The sequence below is a fragment of the Megascapheus bottae genome, chromosome 4 (genome assembly GCF_031878675.1).
Source record: "Megascapheus bottae isolate mThoBot1 chromosome 4, mThoBot2.hap1, whole genome shotgun sequence".
NCBI lineage: Eukaryota > Metazoa > Chordata > Mammalia > Rodentia > Geomyidae > Megascapheus > Megascapheus bottae.
Genome location: NC_143512.1, coordinates 37,741,291 through 37,769,118, shown reverse-complemented (window position 1 = coordinate 37,769,118; position 27,828 = coordinate 37,741,291). Strand labels below are relative to the sequence as shown.

Sequence of the window (27,828 nt, the reverse complement as noted above, 5' to 3'; positions counted from 1 at the left end):
TTTGTACCCTGCTTCCTTACTTCCTCTCTAAAATTTGAGGAATTCTGCACAAAGAAAAGAGAGACCCTTTTAGGTAAGTAATTAATCTAAATAAATTCAAGCTGAATTGTCTTTCCTAGCTAGAAATCTATCTCCTGTTTGCTGTCTCCTGTCTCCTCTTTCCTCTTCTCTTGCTTCTCTCCCTTTTCCCTTTTCCTGTCTCCCTTCTTCCTTCTCCCCCCTTTCTGAGAAAGCCTAGGTGGGTTATACAGGCTGGTCTTGAAATCTTGAGCTCAAATGACTTGGGCTCAAATGATCTAGTCATTAGGTCTCAGCTTTGCAAATATTTGCAATATTGCAGACTTGTGCTTCTATGCTCTGCTTGAAATTGCTTTGTTGTTGGTGGTGGTAGAACTTGAACTCTGGGCCTGGGAGGTGTCCCTGAGTTCTTCAGCTCAAGGCTACTGCCCTACCCCTGGAGCCACAGCCCCACTTCCTCTTTTCTAGTGATTAATTGGAGATAAGAGTCTCTCAGACTTTAGTGCTCTGGCTGGTTTTTAACTGTTCCTCAGATCTCAAACTCCTGAGTAGCTACAATTACAGGCGTAAACCACTTCATCCAGCTGCATTTTTTTTTAAAGTGAAATAATGAATATCTAGAGTTATAGTAACATGAAATTCTTGCCAGAAAGGAGAAGCATAAAGGAAATCACTTAACCTTTCTTAGTAAAAAAAGTTCTTTAATATTTACATACATGAATTTTTTCTGTAATATTTACACTTTTTGTAAATGACCGTAAGTTCTGAGAAATTTAGTTATATTCCCTGATGTATTTTGTTTGCATATGATTATGATATGTTCTGTTGCCACCTCTATTTGAATTTAGTTTAAACTAGCCTAAGTCTAGAAATTCAGGCAGTTCACATGTCTGAGAGTTTTCACTTACAAAATAAGGATTATGCCAGGCACTGTGGCTAACGCCTGTAATTCTAGCTAGTCAGGAGGCTGAGATCTGAGGATGGCCATTCAAAGCCAGCCTGCACACTAAAGAATGAGTTCAACCCCATGGTTCACCAAAAACAAAACAAAACAAAAAAAAGGATTATTCTTTTTTTATTGTAATTAGTAAAAGGGTTACATGATATTTGCCAGATAGAAGGTGCATTAATTCACATACATTGATACCCTTTCACATGTCTTGGTACCCATTTCCCTCCCCCCCATACCCCCCACCCGTCTTGGTTTTCCCCCCTTCCCTATCAAATTTCAAATATCCAAATACAAATAAATTCAATATATCAGATAACAAAGTGAGATACTATACCAATATGAGATAACCAAGGGACAGCAAAGGAGATGAGAGACAACATAGTACATTAAGGACAACAATCATTCGTTATATGGCTTTTGTTTCAATATCCTGGAGGTCCTTTCAATTAGCTTCACATTATATGGCCTTATGTATCAAGATTTTGCTTTATTGCAGATCTCTGCTAGTAGAGCCCAAGGTTTCTACTGATTATGACGAATGAGGGAAACCATTGAGCCTAAGTTCCAAAAAAGGATTATTCTTATTCTTGCTTAGAATGCCATAGGTATTTCTATTTTGACCATATTTCATCCTTTTTAATAGAGGAAGTTTTAAGACTATAATTTCTGTCTTCAGTACTGAATGAATTTGATGCAGGACTGGAGAGTATAGCAACTTGAAAAATACATGCAAAATGATGATTGAATTATATTTTTATTTTTAATGAGTTGAAATATTCTTACTTGAGCAAAACAATTATTCAGTGATATCTCATTATGCTACATTATGATGATTCAAGTTGAGATCAATATCCTTTTAATATAGTACAGCTTCCAATTTTGTAATCAAGTAGTGTATTATTGTATGTAACATCCTTCAGCAAAGCCCAGTTCTTAAGATATTTTAAAAATATTCAACCAAATATTAATTAGTGTTTTGATGTTCAGTCATCTTGCTAGTAGCAGAATGTTGCTAATTAGATAAACTAAGTCTTTTGAGTAAAATTTTGTTTCAACTAATAGTTTTAATAGTTCAGTAAATCTCAAGTAACTAGAGGGCTTTGGAAATGAAGTGTTTTTATTTCATTTTTGTTCTATTTTGTTATTAAGTTTGGGGTCAAAAATACCATAAATATATATTGTTTCTGAATTAATGCCAAATTTCTTTCTCTGTTTCTTTTTACTTTCTCTCTCTTTCTCTCTGTCTCTTTCTTCCTTTCCCCCTTCCCTCCCTCCTCTCTCTCCCTCTTTGTATGTGTGCTGGTCCTAGGGCTTGAACTTAGGGCCTGGGTGCTGCCCTGAGATTTTCTTTTTGCTCAAGGCTAGGACTCTAGGACTCTACCATTTGAGCCACACCTCCACTAATGCCTTTTTGGTAGTTAATTGGAGATTAGAATATTAAGAACTTTCCTCCCAGGGCTAGCTTCAAGCCATGATCCTCAGATCTCAGCCTCCCAAGTAGCTAGGGTTACTGACATGAAGTACATACTTGGTTAAAGTCAATTTTCTTTGATTTACTATCTCAGTATTACAATATTACAGTTGGAAATTACTTTTTAATAGTTTCATTTCACTCTTTTTTTGGGGGGGGTCTGTCATAGGGCTTGGACTCTGGGCCTGGGCACTGTCCCTGAGCTCTTCAGCTCAAGGCTACTGCCCTACCCCTTGAGCCACATCTCTACTTCTGGTTTTCTGGTGGTTAATTGGAGGTAGGAGTCTCACAGTCTTTATGCCTGGGCTGGCTTTGAACCTTGATGCTCAGATCTCAGTCTTCAGAGTAGCTAAGATTACAGGCATGAGCCACTGCACCTGGCCCATTTCACTCTTTTTATTCTAGTTCTGCATTTTCATTCTGAATGATGGAAAGGGTTCTATTACTACCTAACAATGTTGATACAGTCTTTTTTTTTTAATGTATGTCCACGCAGTGATTAATTTGTCTAACATGTTGTTCAACAAGGACTCCCAAAGTTATGCTTACAAGAAAATGTATTTCGTAATTAAAAGACATGAGAAAACTTGAGTGAAATTGTTCTTACTACAATGTGCATTGTGAATCTACAGGTTGGATGTAAGGAGTTGATATAATGTTGATCAATTTTCACATATAAATCTTGCATCATAGTCTCTTCACAGATCATTGCTTCCACTAACTTGCTTTAAAAGGAAGCTGACTTTTAAAAACAATTCTGAAAAACATTTTGATGGGAAGGAGGTTTATTTATTTATTTTTTCTGTATCCAACAAGAGTCAAAGTATGGAGATTGCTGGTAACCCCCACTTGCCCGACACCAGTTTTTGGTCACTGCTTCTTTAGCTTCATGTTACAAATCTGTGTTCCTTTGAGGTTCATGTAATTCAGTTCTATAAACTGTGGCAAGGTAGATTTTTCTCACTGTCATTCAGTAGTAGCAGCTGCTTTGAGTATCTTCATCTGGAGAAAGAATCCAAGGACTGGAGTGTGGCTCAATTGATAATATGCTTACATATCAAGTGTGAGGCACTAAATTTAAATCACAGTACTTCCCCCAAAGAGAAAGAATCCAAGCTATATCATTTCTTGAACCTTTTGTGCTCTAATTTTATTCATGTTCAAGCTACTTCAAAGCCTTTCTGGGCCTTTGCATCTATCAACTCATTCTTAAAGTCTCACTTCCCATTTCCCACACCATTTTATGTCTATGCTCGTTGTCACAGGCACTCCATTCCCACTGTCCTCTCACTCCACAACACATCTTGCCCATCTGTCCCTACATACTTTAACTTGTAAATTTTGTATTTATCCTTCAATTGCTTTTCTTCAGTTGTAAAAGGCAAGGTGTCTGTTGTGTTGTTTAAATCTTCCTTTCTTTGCTATTGACTCTATTCTTTCTCAAACCCTTTAGGATATTACTTTACCAGTCACTTTATCTCTGGCATTTTCAACTTGCCCTCTGTATCAATTTAAACATCTCTTTCTTAGGAAAAATACCATCATAAGCCTGTAGGCCACTTTAATGACCAATTTATAACTACATTAAGTTAAAGTTTTTCATTTTTTTCATATATTTTTTATTGTAATTAATAGAAGGGTTACATTATATTCATCAGATAGAAGGTGCATTACTTCACAAATATTGATACCCTTTCTCATGTCATGGTCCCCATTTCCCTCCCCCCTCTCCCCTGCACAACTTGATTTTCCCCCTTGATTTCCCTTGGTTATTTCAAATAACCAATTAAGCATATATAAAGTGTATCAGATATAAAATTTTTCATTTAAAAAATATTATCTTTAAGTAGCTATACAGAGGAGTTACAGAGGAGTTGCCATTCAACAGGACAGTTTATGAATGTAATGCATCTTTATCAATGTCACATCTTTCTTCTCAGAGTCAATGAAGTTTTAAAGTTAGTTTGTGGAGTTTTTACAGTGCCCTCACTTTTTGTTTTCTTAGCCAACAAATCCCAGCTTCTCTTTTCTGACACAGCCCACCTAGAACCCAATGACAGCTTCAGTGTCAAATTCCATGGATGTTTTAGTACTTAATAGTTGCTCTTTTGTTTTGATGTTGTAGGGTGATTTTTTGGTGTTTCCCTGCTTACTGGAAATATTTATCCCTGAGTAACTTTGCCCTTGCTAGGATCTCCACCCAGTGCTTGGTTCTTTATTCTATAATTCTTTTGTTGGTGTCTCTTTCTCTGTAAGAATATTAAAAGTTTGTTTTGTGAAGGTTTCTCTTGTTTTACTACCCTTATCACTAGTCACCCACATTTTTAACTTTTTGACTAAGAATCCTTAAATGTGTGTTGACAATAAAATAATGAATTTTTCTTAGAAAAATATAGCTATGCATAAAATTTAGTGTAAAGTTTTGTTTATTTTGTTTGCTTGTCCTGGGGCTTAACTCTGGGCTTGGGCCTGGGGGCTTTTCCCTTTTGCTCTAGGTTAGTACTCTATAACTTGATGCACAGTACCACTTTTTCTGTGATTAATTGGAGATACGAGTCTCACAAACTTTCCTGCTAGCTTTAAACCACAAACCTCAGATATCAGGTTCCTGAGCTGGGAGTCTCTCCTTTTTTTAAAATGCTGGTATTGGGCTGGAACTCTGAGCCTCATGCTCTTGATTGTGTTTTTTCAGTCAAGGCTGGTGATCTATCACTTAAGGCACATCTTTACTTCTACCTTTTGCTGGTTAATAGTAAATAAAAGTCTCATGGACTTTTCTGCCAGGGTTGGCTTCTAACTTTGATTTTTTAGGTCTCAGCCTCTTGAGTAGCTAGGATTACAGTCATGAGCCACAATGTCCATATTTAAAGTTTTGTGTTCTTCCAGAATTCCTATTAAAAATCTGTTATATACATTCTAATTGGATGATATTCATGCTCATGGTTTTAGTTTTCTGTTTTATACAGGGACCTTTGAAGTTCTGAGTTGATCTTGGCTTCATCCTACAGCTTACGTTGCATATCTTTCTTCTCCCTTTCGTTGCCTTGATGTAGATGCCCATACTCTTTCAATCATACTGCTGCTATACCTTCCAATTTTTCCCCTGCCTTCAGACTTCTGTCTTTGCTATTTTGATTCTTCACAGAGCCCCCAGTGATGTGTTACTCTGATCTCTTCCACTCCAAGCTCTGATTCACTATTTCCTATGGAAGCAATCCGAAGTCTTGTGTGGTTCACAAGCCACTTTTTTTTTTTTTTTGCCAGTCTTGGGGCTTAAACTTAGGGCCCGGGCACTGTCCTTGGGATTTCTCAAGGCTAACATTGTGCCACTTGAGCAACAGCACCACTTCCGGCTTTTTCTATGTATATGGTATTGAGGAATCCAACCCAGGTCTTCAAGCACTCTACCACTAGGACAAATTCCTGTCCCCTTCCCCCCCCCCCACTTTTTTAAGTGGTTAATAACACTTGAGGCATTGACTCCCTTCTCATGCATCTCTGTTTCACCAGTAAAGACAAACTGCTGTTAAATGTGACTTGACTCACTACATTCTTTTTTATCAAGTTTCAGTGTCTTGAACTTCTTTCTACTTCTTGATTAGCTTTGATTCATGTTGTCCCCCTTATTTAGACCACTGTTCCAGTCTCTGAATGCAGTTTTCCACAAAGAAAAACCCCTCCCAATTAAAGGTTTCTCATTACCACCTTACATTTATCTAGAATTCCAGTGCTTTCAGAATTGATAGTTGAGCAGTTTATTAAAAAATCTGATAAAGATGAAGATATAGCTCAATGATAGACTACTTAACTAACATAAAACCCTAGGTTCAGTCTGAAGCACTGTAAGAAAATAAAACAAGTACATAGTCCTAAACAGGCATATAATCCTAGCTATTATGGAGGCTGAGGTCTAAAGACCATTGTTTGAAGACTGGCTGGGAAGAAATGTTCTGGGCTTATATGATGATTTCCCTTACCAGTCTCTTCAATTGCATTGTTCATACCTAGAATCATAGCTGTTTCCTTTACTTTTAGAATCATTTTTTTTAAGTTTTCTTTTCTTTTCTTTCTTTTTTTTTTTTTGTGGGTCATGGGACTTGAACTCAACCTGGGCACTGTCTCTGAACTCTTTAGCTCAAGGCTACCACCCTACCCCTGGGCGTGGGCACTGTCCTTGAGCTCTTTAGCTCAAGGATATTGCCCTACCCTTGAGCCAAGCCCCACTTCCCATTTTCTAGAGGTTAATTGGAGATAAGAGTCTCAGGTCCTTTTGTGCGAGGGCTGTCTTTGAACCTTGATCCTCAGATCTCAGCCACCTGAGTAGCTAGGATTATAGGCGTGAGCCACTGCGTCTGGCCTAAAATTTTCTTTTGTAATTTCTGATACCTCTAACCCTAGAAATAACAATTGTCTTTCTTCTTAACTTATATTTTCTAGATTTTGGTTTGTTTAATATTTAAAGTATTTAATTATGGTATAAGAATATGATTTGTGCCAGGCACGTGGCTCACGCCTATAACCCTGGCTACTCAGGAGGCTGAGATCTAAGGATTGTGGTTCAAGGCCAGCCTGGGTACTAAAGTCCTTGGGACTCTTATCACCAATTAACCACTAGAAAACCAGAATTGGGGCTGTGGCTCAAGGTGTAGGGCAGTAGCCTTGGGCTAAAGAGCTCATAGACAATGCTCAGGCTCAGAGTTCAGGCTCCATGACCCACCAAAAACAATCAAAAAAAGAATATGATTTGTAAATATACATGTAACTGATGATGGAAAAGACTCTTCATGATCAACTTGCAGCAGTTATCAGTTAGTGCTCTACAGAGAAGACAGATTTGTCAATTAATCAACATGTTATTGAATGGCGTTAAGAGAATGTCTACTGTATTTGTTTTGTTGCTTACCTTTGTGAGAATATGAGCTCCTACCAGGCAAGGATTATATATTTTTCATTTTTGTTTTGCCTTTATACACAGTTCCTGCTTAATAGATACTTAATATGTAATTATTGGATTAGTACACATATCCTTATGTAAGTTATACTAAATTCAAATAATCAGTACACTGGTTTGGGAATTAAGTAATACAAACAGATCATTGCCACTGAGATATTATACGTTTGAGTCACATTCCCAGCCCCACATAGTTGATATTCTTGAATCAATTGGTTTTCCTTTGTCATGTGAGGAATGGGGAGATGATTCATGTCTCAAATGGTAAGGTCCTAAGATTAACCCTCAGGACCTTAAAGAGGTCTCACATTTGAGGAACGATGTTTATAGCAACTTCTGGGATGTTGTAGGGATTAAGTGGTGATATGAAGCATCTAGCATAGTGATTGAAATAAACAGTAGTCCTGGGATGCTTATGACAAATCAGTATGTGGATATTCATTGGAGTTAACTTTTCTTATTAAGAGGCATGAGCAACAGATCTTTGCATTTCCTTTGTGATCTAAAATTCTCTTTTGATAAACAATCTTTCCTGTTTTACACAACTTTCTATAACAAATATATGGATATTTCTCAACACACCACATTTGTAGACTTGGTAAGCAGGTAATTAATTAGATGAGTCATGAGGTCTAGGCCTGGGCGCTGTCTCTGAGCTCTTCAGCTCAACGCGCGACTCTACTCCTTGAGCCAAGCCCCACTTCCTGTTTTCTAGAGGTTAATTGGAGATAAGAGTCTCAGGCCAGCCCAGCCTGGCTTTGAATTTTGATCTCAGCCTCCTGAGTAGCTATGATTACAGGCTTGAGCCACCTCTCCTGGCCCACTTCTGCCTTTTTGTGGTTAAGTGAGGTAAGAGCCTCTAGGAATTCCTGTTGGGACTGGCTTTGAACTGCAGTTCTCAGATCTCAGCATCTTGAGTAGCTACGATTATAGAAACAAGCCACTGGTGCCTGGTAGATACTTAAAAAAAAATAACTTTAGGTTCTACTAAAATATAACAGCAAGGATTTATACATACTAAACATTGTTCTTGTCATTGGAAAGCATACATGCTGGGATGAAGTGTAGTGAAGTATATGAGGCTTCGTATTCAAGTTCTAGCACAGCAAAAACAAGAAACCCTAAAACAACAACAAAAACAAACAAAACTAAAAGAACCCCATAGATATGCATTTGTTATAAAGCGAGACTTTGGTTTTTCATATTGACTTCCTTTTTTTTTTTTGCCAGTCCTGGGCTTGAGCTCAGGGCCTGAGCACTGTCCTTGGACTTTCTCAAGGCTAGAGCTCTACCACTTGAGCCTCAGCACCACTTCTGGCTTTTTTCTATGTATGTGGTACCAAGGAACCGAACCCGGGTCTTCATGCATGCTAGGCAAGCACTTTAACCACTAGGCCAAACTCCCTGACTTCCTTTTTTTTTTTTTTTTTTTTTTTAAACAAAAATGTAGGTAATGAAAAAGCTGGAAGTAGAACATTTATTTTAATGGTCCTTGAGGTGGTTTCCCTTTGTGTAGCCCACATTCTGGCTTTTTAAATAAATAAGAGCAAAATTCCTTTTAATATTCATTCCCAAGCTGGTGCTAATACTATTTTAATTTTTATTGCAGATATTATTTAGCATGGAAGAAGATGAATTCTTTGGAGAAAAAACATTCCAGCATTATTGTGCAGAGTTCATTAAACATTCGCAACAGATAGGGGATGGTTGGGAATGGAGAACATCAAAAGTAAGGACAGAATTTTTTATTTTCTATTTCAATGAAAGGTTATTTATTTTTGCCTTATAAAATTGCAGTAATTGAATCTAAAAGCTGGGTTGATTTAATGAAAGGCATAAATTGAAGAGTGTTTTAAAACAGATACATATTTTATTATTTCTACTATAGATACTTACTATTATTAGACTAATGAAAAATTATCTAGAAAAGTCCTTTGGTAACCCACTGTAATTTAATAGATAAGAATGCTTAGCATATCAATTATCTCAATGTAAACAGATGCTTCTCTTGAGCTTCAAACAGTTTACAGTATAAATTTTCTGAGGAAACTATTTTTGTCCAAAGAGCAAAAAGAAACGATGCCATAGTTAATAATATGAAATTCTAAAATATGAAGGACTATAGATAATTGGACAGTTTCTTTCAGTGATGTAGACAAAGTACAAAACATTTTTTCTTTTGATTCTATTAATAAATAATGTGTATTTCCACATCTACAATTAGATTCTCTGCCCAGGGCCATTTAAGAGTTCCTTGAAATCTTTCTTAGAGAATAAATAAGTTTTCTCTATTTGACATTTTATCTGAATTCTGAAAGGTGATTCTCCTGGAGAATCCTGATTCTCCAGGGGTTGGTTTTGTTTCCTATACACACTCTGAGAAACTTGAACAGTTTTTAACTGATTTTCATGATTCGAAACAGAGTGAGGGAGATGTGGATCGCAGTGATCAGGTACAGAGCCATTTTCTCTTGGATCATTTGTCTGTGCTAATCTTTGACAGGGTTGCTTATGGATGGTTCAAGAAGTATAAAGGTCTATCTCCTATGGTCAGTTTCAGCTCTATTCTTTTAAGTAGTGATCAGTCTATGAACCTGTAGGCAATCCTTCCTGCCAGAATTATATGACCTGTTGGTACCTTTAACTGATTTTTTTTCTGAAAAAAATCAAAATTAAAGGTAATGTATAGAGGGGTTATAGTTACTGAAATCAGGTAAAGAGTACATTTCTTTTTTGACAATATCACCCTTCTCTTGCTCTCTCTCTGATGTTTTCCCTCTCATCCCCATTTCTGAATGTTTTATAGTTTTGTTTACCATTGGTGTTTGAATTTTCATTTATATTCTTTTCTTTTTTGATTAATGCCAATATGTAAAAGAATGGTTAATTTTTGTATACTAATTTTGTCTCTGTTCTGTCACCTTCCTGAATTTTCCTAACAGTTGTTATGGTTTTCATTCGTTCCTTTTGAATCTTCTTTAGTGGAGTGAAGGTCATTGGCATTGAAAGGTTTTTTGGTTGTTGTCTAACTCCTTGTTGTATTTCTCTGTTTTGTGCATTGATTAGAAACATGTTAAATAATAGTGATAACAGACCTTTGCTTTGAACCTCATTTTCATATGAATTCTTATGAATGAGTCTTTTTTTTTGCATTTTTTAATTGTAATTAGTAAAAGGGTTACATGATATTTGCCAGATAGAAGGTGCATTAATTCACATACCCTTTCACATGTCTTGGTACCCATTTCCCTCCCCCCCATGAATGAGTCTTATGTTTCCAGGCAGGGAAATGAATCCAAGGCCTTTGACCTGCTACTTCTACTACTAAATTTTCTTCTCTTTCCCAGCCCAAAAATACAATTTATCCCCTTTTTTTTGTAACAGTTTATGAGGTTATTTCTTGGGCATGTCCCTTATTTTCGTGTGTGTGTGTGTGTGTGTGTGTGTGTGTGTGTGTGTGTGTGTACCTGCCAGTCCTGGGACTTGAACTCTGGGTCTGACTGCTGTTCCTGAGCTTTTTTTTCTTCTTCATGGATAGTGCTCTACCACTTGAGCCATAGCTCAGTTTCTGGCCTTTGTGGTGGTCAGCTGGAGAAAAGAGGCTTATGGACTTTCCTGCCAGGCTGGCTTCAAACAATAACCCTCAGACCTCTACCTCCTGAGAGCTAGGATTACAGATATGAGCCATAGGCAGTTTTTATGTTCTTTATTGTGTGTGTACGTCTTGGGGCTTGAACTCAGGGCTTGGAAGCTGTACATGAGCTGCTTTTGCTCAATGCTAAATTAGTTTCTAGGATTACAGCCACCAGCCACCAGTGCATGCTTGGCTAAATAAATTTTATCTTAAACTAAAGAAAAGATGGCAAAAATTACAGTTTACCTTTTCAGTGACCTAGCAGAATAAGGAAAAGGAATTTAGGGAGGGAGATAGGACTGAATATGTTTATGTGTATGGATGAGGTGCTTCTGGGAGTAGTGAAAAATATTCTTGAAGGAAACCATATCTTTCAAGAGATTCTTAACTGATATTGTGAAGTAATAGCCCAAGAATCAGTTTTCAGGGTTTTGCTTAATTGTTGGTGTTGCTGTAAAAGGTGTGACCAAATCTAGTTTCTTGGCTGCTGGGTTAGGATTACTACCCTACTGGTAGTAATTACTGGTTAGGCATACTCTTTCATGTGGGGGTAAACCCATAGAGAGTATAGAAAAAAAAAACCAAAACGCAAACCAAACAAAACCAGAACACAATTTAGAGACAATATCTGAAGCTTTCCCATGATGACTGCAGACTCAAAAGTCTATGGAGGATGGTAACATCAGGGGGTCACTCTGTCAAGGACAGAATAATATGGAGACTGGGACTGTGTTCTGTGGATGCCCAGATGGATTGCCTACACTTTGTGGATTGCCAGGTTGGAAACATGGGCTTTAAATTTTACCAGATTTTTGATATTTCAAGAAAAGTTAAAACTTTCAGATTTGGAAGGAGAAATCTCTGAATTTAAAATTTTGACAATTTAAAAAGGTACATTTCAAACACAGTGAAGGTGAAACCAAAGCCATGCATGTAGGTGTGGTATGAGATATAGGATATGGATGGTTATTTTATACCTTTTGAGATTAAGTGTCTGCATAGGGTGATTGGTTTCTTTTTATTATTTTATAAAAAATTATTATTGTTAAGTAGATGTACAGTGATTTCAGTTCAACGTGTCATGTTTATTAGTATAATACATTTTTTTGTGTCTGTATGTGCCTGTTCTGGGACTGAATTCCAGCTTCTTTATGCTAAAGGATAGGGATCTACTACTTGAGTCACAGCTCTATTTTCCAGTTTTTTGGAAAAGTCTAGTGGAGATGAGTCTCACAGACTTTCCTACCCTTGCTGACTTTGAACTATGATCCTCAGGTTTCAGCCTCCTGAGTAGCTACAATTACAGGCATGAGCCATTGATGCCAACTTATAATACACTTAAAGGGTAACTGGTTTCTTGTTCAGTTGTACCTCAGTTCATACTGCTGAATTAGAAAAGTACTTCAGGTTGCCTTTACTCTACTTCAAGTCTGTGTATCTTCTCACTGAAGCAATTTTAACAGCCTACTAACTATCCTTTAATTCATTTGCAAAATATGATAGTTAACCGTTTATTGTATAAAACTGTTGGATTGAATTTAGATCCTTGAGCATGCTAGATAAGCACTCTACCACTTGAGCTGTGCTACCAGCTCTAACAGATCTCTGACGAAGTCTAATTTTCAGCACAATTTCTTTGTCTTCAAGTTTATCTCAATTTTTTAAATTAATTAATTAATTTATTGCCAATCCTGGGGCTTGAACTCAGGGCCTGGGTAATGTCCTTGGGCAGTTTTTTTTTTAATTTTATTTTTTATTGTCACGGTAATGTATAGAGGAGTTACAGTTACATTCGCCAGGTAGTAGGTACAGTACTTCTCACACATTGATACCCCTTCTCATGTTTTTGTCCCCATTTCCCTCCCCTCACCCCCTCCCTATCATCTTGTTTTTGCCCCTTCCCTTTCCTATTTCAAATAAACAAATAAACATATACACAATATACCAGGTAACAAAGTCAGATACAGTAACAATATGAGATTAACCAAAGGGCAACAAAAGAAGAGAAATAACATAGTACATTAAGAAGAACAATCACACAAGATAAAGCTCCTGTTTCCATATCCTAGAGATCCTTTCATTATATATGACCGTATGTACCTAGGTGTTGAGCTATTATAATCCTGTGCTAGGAGAGTCCTAGATGTGTACTAATTATTACAAATGAGGGAAACCATGGAGCCTATGTTCCTTTGGGTCTGGCTTACTTCACTTAATGTGACTTTTTTTTCCCCAGGATTTTCAATTTCCTCCCAAATGGGGTGATATCATTCTTTCTGATGGCAGCATAGAATTCCATTGTGTATAAATACCGCATCTTGTTGATCCAATCAACTGAGGAACATCTGGGTTGGTTCCATATCTTTGCTATGGTAAATAGTAAAGTGTAGTATGTCCTTCTTTCTGGACTATTGGGTAAATGCCAAGGAGTGTAATTACATGGGGTGCTCCATGTTTAGTCTTTTGAGGATTTTCCATACTCCTTTCCAGAGTGATTGAATGAGTTTACACTCCCACCAACACAATAGTAGTGATCCCTCCTGGCCACATCCCTGCCAGCATCTGTTCTTATTATTAGATTTCTTGGTAATGGCTATTCTAACTAAAGTAAGGTGGAATCTCAAGGTTGTTTTGATTTACATTTCTTTTATGCCAGAGATGTCAAGAATTTCTTCATGTGTCTATAGGCCTTTCTTATTTCTTCTTCAGAGAAGTCTTTCTCTAAATCTTTAGCCCATCTTTTAATGGGATGATTGTTTCTTTGAAGATTTATTTTTTGGCTATAGATATATTTTAGATATGAGGCCTTTGTTGTATGGTTAGTGAAGGTCTTCTCCCACTCTGTGGGTTTTCTATTTAGCTTACTAGCTATGTTGTATACAGAAGCTCTGCGGTTAATGCAGTCCCATTTGTTCAAACTTTCTTTAATTTGTTGTGTTTCTGGCTCTTTATTAAGTCAGTTTTGACTGGTGCCAAGGAAACCTAGTGTATCTCCTATTCCTTCTTGTAAAGTTTTCAGGGTATCTGCTTTTACCTTGAGGTCTTTTATCCATTTGGAATTAGTAATCCTGGTGCAGCGTGACATAGAAGGATTCAACTTTAGTTTTCTGTAGGTGCTTAACTAGTTCTGCCAGCACCACTTGAAGAGGCTGTCTTTCTTCCATTCTATTTTTTTTTGTTTTGGCTCCCTTATCAAAGATTAGGTGGCCATAAGTCTGCGGGTTGATTTCTGGGTCTTCAGTTCTATTCCATTGTTCCTCAGGCCTGTTCTTGTGCCAGTACCAAGCTGTTTTGGTTACTATAGCTCTGTAATAGGGTCTAAAGTTTGGTATTGATATTCCTCCACTGCTGTTCTTTCTGCTAAGGATTATTTTTTGCTATATTGGGTCTTTTATTATTCCATATGAAATTTTGGATTGCTTCTTCTATTTTCCTTAAAGAATGACATTGGGATATTGATTGGTATTGTATTGAATTTGTAGATAGCCCTTAGCAGGATTGCCATTTTCAAGATATTAGTTCGTCCAATCCAGGAGCATGGGAGGTTCCATTTCCTCAGTTTTGCTTTAATTTCCTTTTTCAGGTTTTAAAAATTTTCATCATAAAGTTCCTTTACATTCTTTTTTTTCATATAGTTTTATTGTAATTAATAGAAGGGTTACATGATATTTGCCAGATAGATGGTGCATTAATTCCCATACATTGATACCATTTCACATGTCTTGGTCCCCATTTCCCTTCCCCCCACCCCCACCCTCCTTTACATTCTTAATTAAGTTTATTCCCAGATGCTTTATTTTCTTTGAGGCTATTGCAAAAGGAGTTGCTTTCTTGATTGCTGCCTTGCTCCTCTTATTGTTGGCATACAGGAAAGTGGTTGATTTTTGAGGGTTAATTTTATGCCCTGCTACCTAGCCAAAGTTTCAAATCAGCTTAAGCAACTTGGGAGTGGTCTATAGGATTCTTCAAATACAGAATCATGTCATCTGCAAAGAGGGAAAGTTTCACTTCCTCTTTCCCTATTTTGATCCCCTTTATGCTTGCTTCTTGCCTTATTACACTGGCTAGGAATTCTAATACTATGTTAAAGAGGAGTGGAGAGAGTGGGCATCCTCTTTTGTTCCTGATTTTAGAGGAAATGGCTTTAGCTTTTCACCATTAAGTATAATGCTAGCTGTGGGTTTGTCATACACAGCCTTTATTATACTGAGGAATGTTCCATAGATTCCTAGTTTCTCCAGAGCTTTTAGCAAATAGAGGTATTGGATCTTGTCAAATGCCTTTTCTGCATCTATTGAGACAATCATGTGATTCCTGTCCTTCTCCTGTTGATGTGATGAATTATATTAATTGATTTGTGTATGTTAAACCAGCTGAAGACGGTTGGCCAGTATTTTGTTGAGCAGATTTACATCAATATTCATGAAATAAATGGGCCTATAGTTCTCTTTCTTTGACGAGTCCCTGTCTAGTTTTGTGAAGAGGATTATGCTGACTTCATAAAATGAGTTTGGCAAAGAGCCTTCACTTTCAATTTCATTGAAGAGTTTGAAGAGTATTGGTGTGAGCTCTGCTTTGAAGGCCTATAGAATTCAGCTGTGAATCCACTAGTCCTGGGCTTTTCTTGGATGGGAGGTCTTGTATTGCCATTTCTATTTCAATACTTGAAATAGGTCTGTTTAGTTGGATTAGATTCATTTAGTTATGTTAATATTGGCTGGCTTGAGCTAGGAGTTTGGCCTAGTGGTAGAGTGCTTGCCTAGCATGCACGAAGACCCAGGTTCAATTCCTGGGTACCACATACATAGAAAAAAATCTGGAAATGGTGCTGAAGGTCAAGTGGTAGAACTCTAGCCTTGAGAAAGTCCAAGTAAAGTGCTCAGGCCCTGAGCTCAAGGCCAGGACTGGCAAATTTCTTGACTTAAAGGTTTGAAAAGTATTTCCTTATGATGTTCTGGATCTTGGTAATTTTTGTCGTGATATGTCTGTTCTTGTCCTTGGACAGTTTTTGCTCAAGACTAGTCCTTTGCCACTTGAGCCACAGTGCCACTTCCAACTTTTTCTGTATATGTGGTACTGAGGAATCGAACCCAGGGCTTAATGCATGCTAGGCAAGTACTCTACCACTAGGCCACACTCAAGGCCTCTCAATTTATTTTATAATAAAATATTATTGTAGAAACTTCATTACACAGTGTTCAAAGTTTCACACTGTGGCTTCCTACTACCTTTCCAGCTTCATTGTCCACTCAAAAATTCATTTCCTTCCATTCTTTTTCCACATTTCTGGAAATGAAGGTAAAGCTATTTTGATAAAAGAAAAAAAGGTGATTGGTTTGGTTTTTTTGTGTGCCAGCAACACAACATACACACACACAAAGTTAGGGAACTATAACTTTTGATAACTTTCTGAAAAGTAGAAAAGAGGTAAGTTTGGAAAAGCCAGACCCTAAAGCAGTGTTTACAGAAAGCTATGTAAAAGTATAGGAGGGTTGGAAAGAAATGCTTCAAATTCAGAGATTTTGCACTCAAAAACAATTCTTTTTTCTCTCTCTCTCTCTCTCTCTTTTTTTTTTTTTGCCAGTCGTGGGGCTTGAACTCAGGGCCTGAGCACTGTCCTTGGGATTTCTCAAGGCTAGTGCTCTACCACTTGAGCCACAGCATTACTTCCAGCTTTTTTCTATGTATGTGGTACTGAGGAATTGAACCTGGGTCTTTGTGCATGCTAGGCAAGCACTGTACCACTAGGCCAAACTCCCAGGCCATTTTTCTCTCATTTTTGTAAATAGTTTTGATGTAAGAATAGTAAGCTAGCAAACTGAAATTAAAGCTTTTTCCTACTTAAGTTTGGATAATCAATTTTACCCCCGAGTATCTTCTTTTTCCACAGTAATGCTTAAGATTTACTTTAGCCTTTGTAGTTTACAAAGTTTTTTGTTTTTTTGTTTTTAATTTATTAACCCTGCAAGGGTGACAATGACCTCAACTAAAGATGTAAAAGGTGGATCAATGTGTTCAAGTGTTTAAGTTGTGCTATTCAAATTACAGTGTATCTTCAAGTCCTTTTGTGTCTCCTTTGATATGAGACTTGGTTCTTATGTTATCAAAATGTGAGTATGTCCATAGTTCATGTTCAAAACATGTCTAAACATGAAGACCAAACTTGTGGTGACAGTGTCCACCCACACGTTTGCTCAGCATTTGTTTTTTTGGTCATGGACCTAGCTGCTGTCCCTGAGCTCTTCAACTCAAGGCCATAGCTCTACCGCTCTGAGCCATAGCACCACTTCTGGCTTTTTCTGAGTAGTTTATTGACGATAATGGTCTCACGGATTTTTCTGCCCAGGCTGGCTTTGAACTGTGATCCTCAGATCTCAGCCTTTTGAGTAGCTAGGAGTACAGATGTGAGCCGGCGGCACCTGGCATGGTCAAGTGGAAAACTTGAACAATAAGTTTCTGGAGCAAGATAATCTTTTGTCTTTTGAGTCAAGTATAGTGTGTTTGTAGAGGTGAGGCTGTGAATTATCATCTTTGATTATTTTCAGTGATGTGCATGAGTGTGAATGACCAGTGTACTTTTTTTTAAGGGATAGAAATAAAAAGGACTGGTTAACTTTGACAAAGTATTATTTTGTGGTTATAATATATTTGAACCTTAATTATAAAATAACTAATATAAAAATCATAGTAAAACTTAGTATGTATGTTATCTATCAACTCTTATTTGAAATATAATCCAGAAAAAACGGTTGAACTTTTATGATCATTAAAGCTTACATATACTCATTAAATTAAAAGGAAGAAGGAAGGAGGAAGGAAGGAAGGAAGGAAGGAAGGAAGGAAGGAAGGAAGGAAGCAAGGAAGGAAGGAAGGAAAAGAAAAGAAAAAATGGTAGCCAGGTGCTGGTGGCTCATGCCTGTAATCCTAGCTACTTAGGAAGCTGAGATCTAAAGATTACAGCTTGAAGCCAGCCAGGGCAGGAAAATCCAATTAACCACCAGAAAACCAGAAGTGGAGCTGTGGCTCAAAGTGGTAGAGCACAGGACTTAAGTGAAGAAATTCAGTGAAAGCATCCAAGCCCTAAATTCAAGCCCTGTGACTGACAAAAAAGAAGAAGAAAAAAACACAACAACCTGATTTAAGCCCTTACATTACCAGCACCAAAAATAAATAAGCATACATATCTGAAAATTACATATTAAAATAGCCTGCTATTTTAGCTTAGAGGTAGAATGCCTGTTTAGGATGTACAAGGCCTTGGGTTCAATATTGAGTACTTCAAAAACAACTAAATCCACTTCAAATCAGCTTACCTTCTGGAATCCCACTGTCGCCATTTTGTCATTGTTGTTGTTATTTTTGTTGTTACAGTGCTGACACTTGAACCCAGGGCCTTTCCATTTGCTTTTTTTGTTCAAGGTCGGTACCACTTGAGCTGCAGTTAATTGGAGGCAAAAGTCTCTTGGATCAGTCTTTCTAGATTGCCTTCAACTTGGAATCGTCACCTGAATCGTTAGGATTACAAGCATGAGCCACTAGCACTCAGGCTTTGTTTTGTTTCTTAATTTACGATTTCAATTCTGTGACTACCTTTAACAGCTTATTGATAAAATAATTTCTCATAGATTTTTTTTCAATGTACTTCACTTTGAATAGTGGAAACAAAAAGAGACCTTCAACACAGAAAACATCTTAATTTGCTTGAATAGATTTTTGGCTTTTGCTTTTGTTGGTCTTGGACCCAGGACGTGGGCATGGATCCCTACTTGAGCTACAACTCCAACTTCCAGCTTTGAAGTGATTAATTGGCACCAAGATTTTCATGGACTTTTCTGCCTGCGATGGCTTTAAACAGGGATCCTCAGATCTCAGCCTTTTAAGTATCTAGGATTTGCAGGCCTGAGTCACTAGTACTCTGATATCTGATTAGATTCTATACAGTTAATACTAGGTCATTTTGTAAGTTATTCTTAAGACTTAAGAAAAAGCCTCTTCCCCTATTAAATCCTTTTCTGTTTAAACCTACATGATTATATTTGAAATATGCATAGCTACCCATCAGAAATAGTTCATTATCCTCATAATTTAGGAAATGATTCTTAAAAGTGCTTATTTTCTAATTTATATAGAGTAAAAAATTAAAATTCAACTTTTCTCTAAGTGCAAATTTAAACTGGCTTTGTGATTCTTTTATTTATTTATTTTTTGCAAGTATCTTCCTTGGTAATTCACATTGCTTTTTTTTTTCCTCAAAATTTTTCACCATCATGCTAAATATATCAAGTTCATATTTAAAAAATAGATTCTGAAATATTTCCATATTATTATTCCTTCAATACCATTTGAATATAAAACTCACCATACCCATCACTTCTGTTTTCCTTCTGAATTTCATACCTCATTTATTTGCACAGCTCTTTTGATTTTTAACAACTTAGGAAAAAATTTTAAGTGTACAAAGGTAAAAAGAATAGCATAATGTACCAAGCACCTATCTTCTACAATTACCAGCACAAAGCCAGAAATAGTGTTTTAAAGCATTTGTGACATATCTAAAGTGATTTAATAGATCTCAACTTAATTCAATTGGCTTTCTTTATTTCCCCATATGTCTTAAAATTATAAATTCTTCAAATAAATTCTGCAAACTTATTTATTGTTTTATTTAAAATAAATGAAAATACCCAAGAAAGACCTTAGAAACAAGAAATAATATTTCTACAGTTTTAGTTACTTATTCTTTAAACTGGTAAAAGCACATATATTAAATGTGGAATCTTAGCCATTTTTAAGTGTATAGTTTAGTAGTGTGGAGTAATATTCACACTGTTGCATAACCAAGCTCTAGAACTCCTCCTTGTTTTTGCTAACCACCCATCTATTTTCTGTATCCATGATTTGACTTTTATTATATTTATCTTCTAATGACTGGTTGCTTTCATTTTGTTTAGTATCCTCAATGTTAATCTATTACTTCTATAAATTATCTAGGCTTTCATGAAATAGAAAGCTAGGAGAGAATTTGGAGTAAATTTCTGATGGCAGCAGTTTGAGTCACATAATTTTGTTCTTTTAAAAGATTGCATTTCTTTTCTTATCTGAAATAGGAAAGGAAGGGGAAAAACAAGATGATTAGGAGGGGGTGGGGAGAGGGAAATGCGGGCAGAAACATGAGAAGGGGTATCAATGTGTGAGAAGTAATATACCTACTATCTGGTTAATGTAACTGTTACCCCTCTATACATTACCCTGACAATTAAAAAAAGATTACATTTCTTTTATTTCTGTACTACATTAATAAAAGATTAAAATATTTTTCATGTATATCCAATGACTAATTCTTCACTATATCTAATTTTGGTGATAATATATAAATCTGAATGAGTATTATGTATATTTATATTTATATTTATGTATTATGTATAATTATGTATTTAGAGAGAATGAAATTCTTCTTTTTGTTGTTGTTGTTGTTGGTTATGGGGCTTGAACTGTGGTCCTGGGCACTTTCCCTGAGCTCTTCAGCTGAAGGCTACTGCCCTATCCCTTGAGCCACAGTGTCACTTCCAGTTTTCCAGTGGTTAATTGGAGATAAGAGTCTCATGGACTCATGGCTGGCTCTGAACTGGGATCCTCAGATCTCAGCCTCCTGAGTAGCTAGGATTACAGGTGTGAGCCACCTTGCCCAGCTTAAAGGATGCAATTCTTATTTTAAATAGTTATTTTGTCAGCCCCTCCCTTTTTTTCTTTTGAAACAATTTTACTATATGCTTCCCAGACTAGTCTTGAACTCCTGGGTACTCTTGGGTCCTTGCCTTAGCTTTCTGCATGACTGTGACTGCAGGTGCACACACATGCCAAACAGCCTATTCTTTTCTGGGTTACTTGTACATTATTATATGCTTTATATTGTTAGAAGTGATTACTGTTATTTTAAAGGTAAAATATTAAGTATCTACTTAAAATTTTAGTCTCAGTATGAGACTAATATTTCTTGAGATTCATTGACAACAATCCCTGAGGATTGAACTCAGGTCTTCATATTTGTTTAGAAGAAATTCTACAATATAAGCCATTCCATCAATTCAGAATCTTAATGACAATTTAAAAGTTCGCTGAAAGAAATAGGCATTTCTCATGGTTTTATAAGAATAAGCTATTTTATGTAAGTAAAAAGTGCACATGTTGGCTGTATGAAGAACCTTCAGTTTGAGTTTGATGTCAGCCTGGACTACATAGGAAAACCTTGTCTCACTAAACAAATAACAACAGCAACAAAAATGTTCTTTTGTTGAACCTTTTATTCCTCCAGTTTGTTTTGTAGATTTCTTTACATGCTCACATTAATAATCCTTATAAGGGTATTATAATCATGATACTGCTACTGGGTAGTGCTATATTTGTTGAAATCATCTACTGTGAGTTAATGAGATATCATTTATGGCTGCAAATGTCACTAGGAAAAGATTAAATATATTGCATTTATATCATATCTTGATGAGACTAAAGTAGGTTTTTTTCCAAGTTTATCTTTGGGGATTAGGAGAAAAATGTACTTGGAGCTATGTGCTGTGTTTTTTACAATAAATATTGAATCCTAGTCAGTTATGCTAGATTCTTTCATTCATAATTTATTGAGTTTCATGATATGATTTGTCTCTTAAGTATATGCAAATCTTAAGCAATCATTTCAAGAAGAACAGGTTGTATCACTTGTGAATTAAATACTTCCGAACACCATTTTTAAAGATTATCAAGAATATGTAGAAAAGCTATAATACTTGGCATATTTATAAATTAAAATTTAAATAATGATCATAATTCTGCAAGTTTAACAAATAAGGGCACATCCTTAGGTACGGTGATGGTTTGGCTCACTGGACAGGCTAACAAACTACATTTCAAAAAGCCCTGTGAAGTTAATTTACATTGCAGAGCTTATGACATTTAGAGTATGCATAACATTATATATATATTCAACTTACTGAGTTATCATAAATAGAATTAAATTAACTGTAATATGCCTGTCAATATGATTCAGTTTTTTATTTTTGTTTTGTAGGTAACCAAAACACAATTATGTGAACACAAATGAGTACAAATTCTCAAGTATCGTTGCATGAATTAAATATTTAATGGTGTAAAGTGGAAAGGTCATTATGCATTTTGCTTAGCATATTGGTATTTTACCATTGAGGATGAATTACTCTAAGATTCTCCTCCACCTGATGCTTACTGTTTTCTAACAACAGTCCCTGGCTGCAGTCTTGAAATTTTTCCTATCATTCTGAATGCTGGGATCACAGGTGTGTGACAACATACCTGGTAATAGTTGTGAACATTCACAGTGTTTGGTTAACTAATACAGTTTTGGTTTTTTTTATGTATTAGTGACAGATCAGTCTTTCCTCATGGTTGTCCATGAGTTTCAATTAAATATTGTGGGTTTGGGAGCCATTTTTTCTACTTACGGTAATCTGCCTACCTGATCTAATTTAAGTTACCTTCATACTTGGATTTAGAAAATAGCTTCTTCTTTTTTTTAATATATTTTTTATTGTAATTAATAAAAGGGTTACATGATAGTTGCCAGATAGAAGGTGCATTAATTCACTTACATTGATACCCTTTCACATGTCTTGGTAAAAAATAGATTCTTATATTTCTCATCCCCAGGGTCGTAGAGGGTGTTTCTAAGTGTAGACAACTTTTGATCCTATTTTTGAAAACTGAAGCAGGAAATCACTAATTATCCTATCAGGTCAATATTATTTTGGTTAGTTTCCTTATTTGTAGGCTTTCATATAGGTATCCATACTCTTAAACAGTGTTGCTATATTTCCCAGTTGAGACTTAAATGGTTCCTTTTCCTCCTCCTCCTCCTCCTCCTCCTCCTCCTCCTCCTCCTCCTCCTCCTCCTCCTCCTCCTCCTCCTCCTCCTCCTCCTCCTCCTCCTTCTTCTTCTTTTCTTCTTCTGCTTTAACTCAGGGCTCAAGCACTGTCCTTGGGCTTCCTCAAGGCTAGTTCTCTACCACTTTAGGCACAGAACCATTTCCAGCCTTTTCTGTGTATGTGGTACCAGGGAATTGAATCCAGGGCTCCATGCTTGCTAGTCAAGCACTCTATCATTAGGCCCCTGGTTTCCTCTTTTAAATTTACAAATTTACAGTACATTTACAAATTTACAGTCTCCCATTTAGCAATATGATCAGTACCTACTTTTTAAATAAAATGTGAGTTTTCAATAAAGATTTCCTACTTAAAATTTTCTTCATATAGGATTTATTAGTTTTTTTTCAGTTGAGCAGGATACAATTGTATGACTATAACTATATTATCATTTAGGGAGATAAGAATTTTATTTTTCAGTTTAAGTTCTATTAGGTATATGTAGAGGAGATAAAAACTTTGGTAGGTATGGTTATGGTTTTAAAATTTTTTTATTGTAATATATAGAGGGGTTAGAGTTATATTTGCCAGATAGTAGGTGGAGTACTTCTCACACATTGATACCCCTTCCTATGTTTATGTCCCCATCTCCCTCCCCACTCCCTCTCCCAATCATCTTGTTTTCCCCCCTGCCCTTTCCTATTTCAAATAAACATATATACAATATACCAGGTAACAAAGTCAGATACAGTAACAATATGAGATTAACCACAGGGCAACAAAAGAAGAGAAATAACACAGTGCATTAAGAAGAACAATCACACAAGATAGAGCTCCTGTTTACATATCCTACAGATCCTTTCATTTAGTCTCATCCTATATGACCGTATGAATCTAGGTTTTGAGCTATTATAATCCTTTGCTAGAAAAGTCCTAGGTGTGTACTAATTATTACAAATGAGGGAAACCATGGAGCCTATGTTCTTTTGGGTCTGGCTTATTTCACTTACAAGGATTTTTTCCAAGTCTTTCCATTTCCTTACAAATGGGGTGATGCCATTCTTTCTGATGGCAGCATAGAATTCCACTGTGTATAAATACCACATCTTGTTGATCCAGTCATCTACTGAGGGACATCTGGGTTGGTTCCATATCTATGCTATGGTAAATAGTGCTGCAATGAACATCATTGTGCTAGTGGATTTAGTCTGTCCTTGTTTCTGGACTATTGGGTAAATGCTAAGGAGTGGGTTGCTGGGTCATAGGGGAGCTCTATGTTTATTCTTTTGAGGAATCACCATACTGCTTTCCATTGTGGTTGAATGAGTTTACACTCCCACCAACAGTGTAATAGTGATCCCTCCTGCACATCATCCCTGCCAGCATCTGTTGTTGTATTTATTTTTTTAATTAAAAAATTATTAACATTGATTTTTACATCATATTTCAAATGACTTATTTAACAAACAAGTATTCAAGAAAGGAATCTTTATTTACAATCACTGGCACTTAGATTTTAGAACATAATTAAAATTAGGCTGAGGGTTTATATATCATAGATGCATATTAACCTATGTAATAAAACATTGTCTATAAAGTCATAGATTTTTATGTCTATGTAATTGTATTTTTGTATTTCCTATACCATGTCCATAGCATTGGGTATGCAAATATTGAGTCCTTGTCTTGTACTGTTTGATCTAATAGCCATATATTAAAGATACCAGGAACCTTTCATTCCTTTGGTCTTGACTTGTCTCACTCAACATGATTCGCTCTAGATTCATCCACTTCTCTGCAAATGCCGTTATTTTATCTTGTCTGTTGGCTATGTAGAATTACATTGTGTATATATACCACATTTTCTGTATCCATTCATCTGCACTAGGGCATCTGGATTGTTTCCATCTCCTGGCTATTGTGAATAGTGCAGAGATGAACATAGCTGAACAGATGTCCTTATCATATCTTGGGTTATGATGTTCAGGATAAATGCCCAGGAGTGGTATGGAGGGATTGTAGGGAAGGTCAATTTTCAGTTCTTTATGAAATCTTCACACTGCTTTCCAGAGTGGCTGAACTTGCTTCCAATCCTACCAGTAGTGCAGTAGGGTTCCTTTTTCTCCACAACCCCACCAACATCTGTCATTGTCTGAGTTCAAAATGTTGGCCATTCTTGTTGGAGTAAGATGGTATCTTAGGGTTGTTTTCATTTGCATTTCCTTTATGACCATGGATGATAAGCATTTTCTCATATGCTTTTCTGCCATTTTAGCCTCTTCTTTTGGTATGTCTCTCTTTAGTTCCCTTGCCTATTTAGTGAATAGTTCATTGGGTTTGGGGGGGATTAGTTTCTTCAGTTCCCTGTAGATACTGGATATTAATCATTTGTCTGATGTATTATTGGTAAATATCTTTTCCCAGTTGGTTGGCTGTCTCTCTACATTAGTGGCATGCTTTTGTCTATCCAGACCTTATTTTTAGGTAGTCCCATTTATTGAGTCTCTCTCCAATCTGTTGTGATCCTAGGCTTCTGTTCAGGAATTCTTTGCCTGTGCCTATAAGTTCCAGTGTCTCTCCAACTCTATCATGTAGCAGTTTGAAGGTTTCCGGTCTGATATTGAGGTCTTTGATCCATTTTGAGTTAATGCTTGTGCATGGCAAAAGGCTAGGGTCAATTTTTAGTTTTTTGTATGTGGCTGCCCAGTTTTGCCAGCACCAATAATTGAATAGACTGTGTTTGTTCCACTGTATATCTTTGGCTCCTTTGTCAAATACAAGTTAACTATAGGTTCTATTTCTGGATCTTGTATTCTTTTCCATTGATCTTCTGGTCTATTTTTGTGCCAATACCATGCTGTTTTTGTTATTATGGCTCTACAGTAGAATTTGAAGTCTGGTATTGTAATACCATCTGCATTGCTCATTTTGCCTAGAATTGTTTTGGCTATTCTTGGTCTTTTCTTGTTCCATATGAACCTTTGAATAATATCTTCTATTTCAGTAATGAATGTCTTTGGGATTTTGATGGGGATTGCATTGAATTTGTATATCAATTTTGGCAGTATGGCCATTTTCACCCTACCCATGAGCATGGGATGGCTTTCCATTTCTTGGTATCCTATTTAATTTCTTTCATTAGGCTTTTATAGTTTTCATTAAATAATTCCTTTACATCTTTGATTAAGTTAATTCCTAAGTATTTTATTCTTTTGGGGGCTATTCCAAATGGGATCAATTTCTTGATTTGGCCTTCTGTTTGCTTACTTATTGTTGGTGTAAAAGAAGGCTACTGACTTTTGCAAGTTAATTTTGTATCCTGTCACTTTGCTAAAGTGGTTTATTAATTCTAGGAGTTTGGAACTAGAGCTTATTTTGTCACTCAGATAGAGGATTATGTCATCTGTGAATAGGGATAGTTTAATGTCCTTATGTGGATCCCTTTGATGTTCTTTTCTTGCCTTATTCTCTGGCTAAGGGTTCTAGCATTATGTTGAAGAGAACTGGAGAGAGTTGGCATCCCTGTCTAGTTCCTGATTTTAAGGTAAATGGTTCCAGTCTTTCACCATTTAGTATAATACTGGCTATTATTTTTCTAGTGCTTTCAACATAAATGGAAGTTGTATTCTGTCAAATGCTTTCTCCGCATCCAGAGAAATTATCATATGATTCTTATCCTTAGCTCTATTGATATGATGTATTTACATTAATTGATTTGCGAATGTTAAACCAGTCTTACATCTGTGGGATGAAGCCTACTTGATCATAGTGTATAATTTTTTAAATTTGTTTCTGGATTCTGTTGACTGGTATTTTATTGAGGAGTTTTGTGTCTGTGTTCTTTAGAGATAGGTCTGTAGTTCTCTTTTTTTGTTGGGTCTTTCCCTGGTTTTGGGATGAGTGTAATATTCGCTTCATAAAATGAGCTTGGTATTGCTCCTTCTGCTTCTGTTTCTCAGATGAGTTTCAAGAGTATAGGTATTACTTCATCTTTAAAGTCTTGTAGAATTCCACAACGAAACTGTCTGGACCTGGGCTCTCTTTGTTGTCATTTCCCTGATTGCTGCCGCTATTTTGTTGCATGAAATTGGTTTGTTCAATTTGTTTACCTCATCATTGTTCAATGTGGGTAGCCTATATTTATTTAAGAAGTCATCCATTGCTACTAGATTTTCTTGTTTCTTTGAATATAGGCTCTGGTAGTACTTATTTATAATGGACTGAATTTCTTGGATATTGGTCGTAATTGTTCCTGTGGTGTCTCTAATCTTGTTTATTTAAGTCCCCCTCTCCTTTTTTTGACTAATCTTGCCTTGGGTGTGTCAGTTTTGTTGACTCTTTCAAAGAACCACCTTTTTGATTTATTACTTTTATGTATAGTGGATCTTATTTCTATCTCTGATATTTCCGATTTTTTTTGGTTATTTCTGTCCTTTTAGTTGTTTTAGAATTAACTTTTTCTTGCTCCTCTAGGTGCTTCAATTTCTTCTTTAGGTTATTTACGTGCTCTTCTTCTGTCTTTTTAATATGGGCTCCTAGTGCGATAAATTTGCCCCTTAGAACTGCCTTTGCTGTGTCCCATAAGTTCCTTTGTGATGTCTCTTGATTGTCATTACATTCAAGAAAGTTTTGAATTTCTGTAACCCAGGAGTTATTCAGAAGTGTGTTGTTCAGCTTCCAAGTGTTTGAATGTTTTTTACCTTTTACTGTGTTGTTCAGAACAAGTCTAACTCTACTGTGATCAGATAGAGTGCCTGGGATTATATTAGTCCTCTTGTAGCTGCTTAAGTTTTCTGTATGAATTATTATATGATCTATTTTGGAGTATGTTTCATGTGCTGCTGAGAAAAATGTATAAAGTTTCACCATGGGATGGAAGACTCTGTGTATATCTGTTAAGCCCATCTGGGCTA

The 27,828-nt window shown here is 36.3% G+C and overlaps 1 protein-coding gene across 5 annotated transcripts in view; it reads left to right on the top strand.

Moving 5' to 3' along the window:
- The window catches only part of Atg10 (autophagy related 10), a 244,070-nt gene that overhangs the window by 9,495 nt on the left and 206,747 nt on the right, over positions 1 to 27,828 (top strand). For all 5 annotated transcript variants that reach the window (XM_090331679.1, XM_090331681.1, XM_090331677.1 and 2 more), the window contains exon 2: positions 9,002 to 9,121. In XM_090331679.1, the coding sequence (XP_090187805.1) occupies positions 9,014 to 9,121 (108 nt within the window). In that variant the 5' untranslated portion in view covers positions 9,002 to 9,013. The remainder of the gene's footprint in view (positions 1 to 9,001; positions 9,122 to 27,828) is intronic.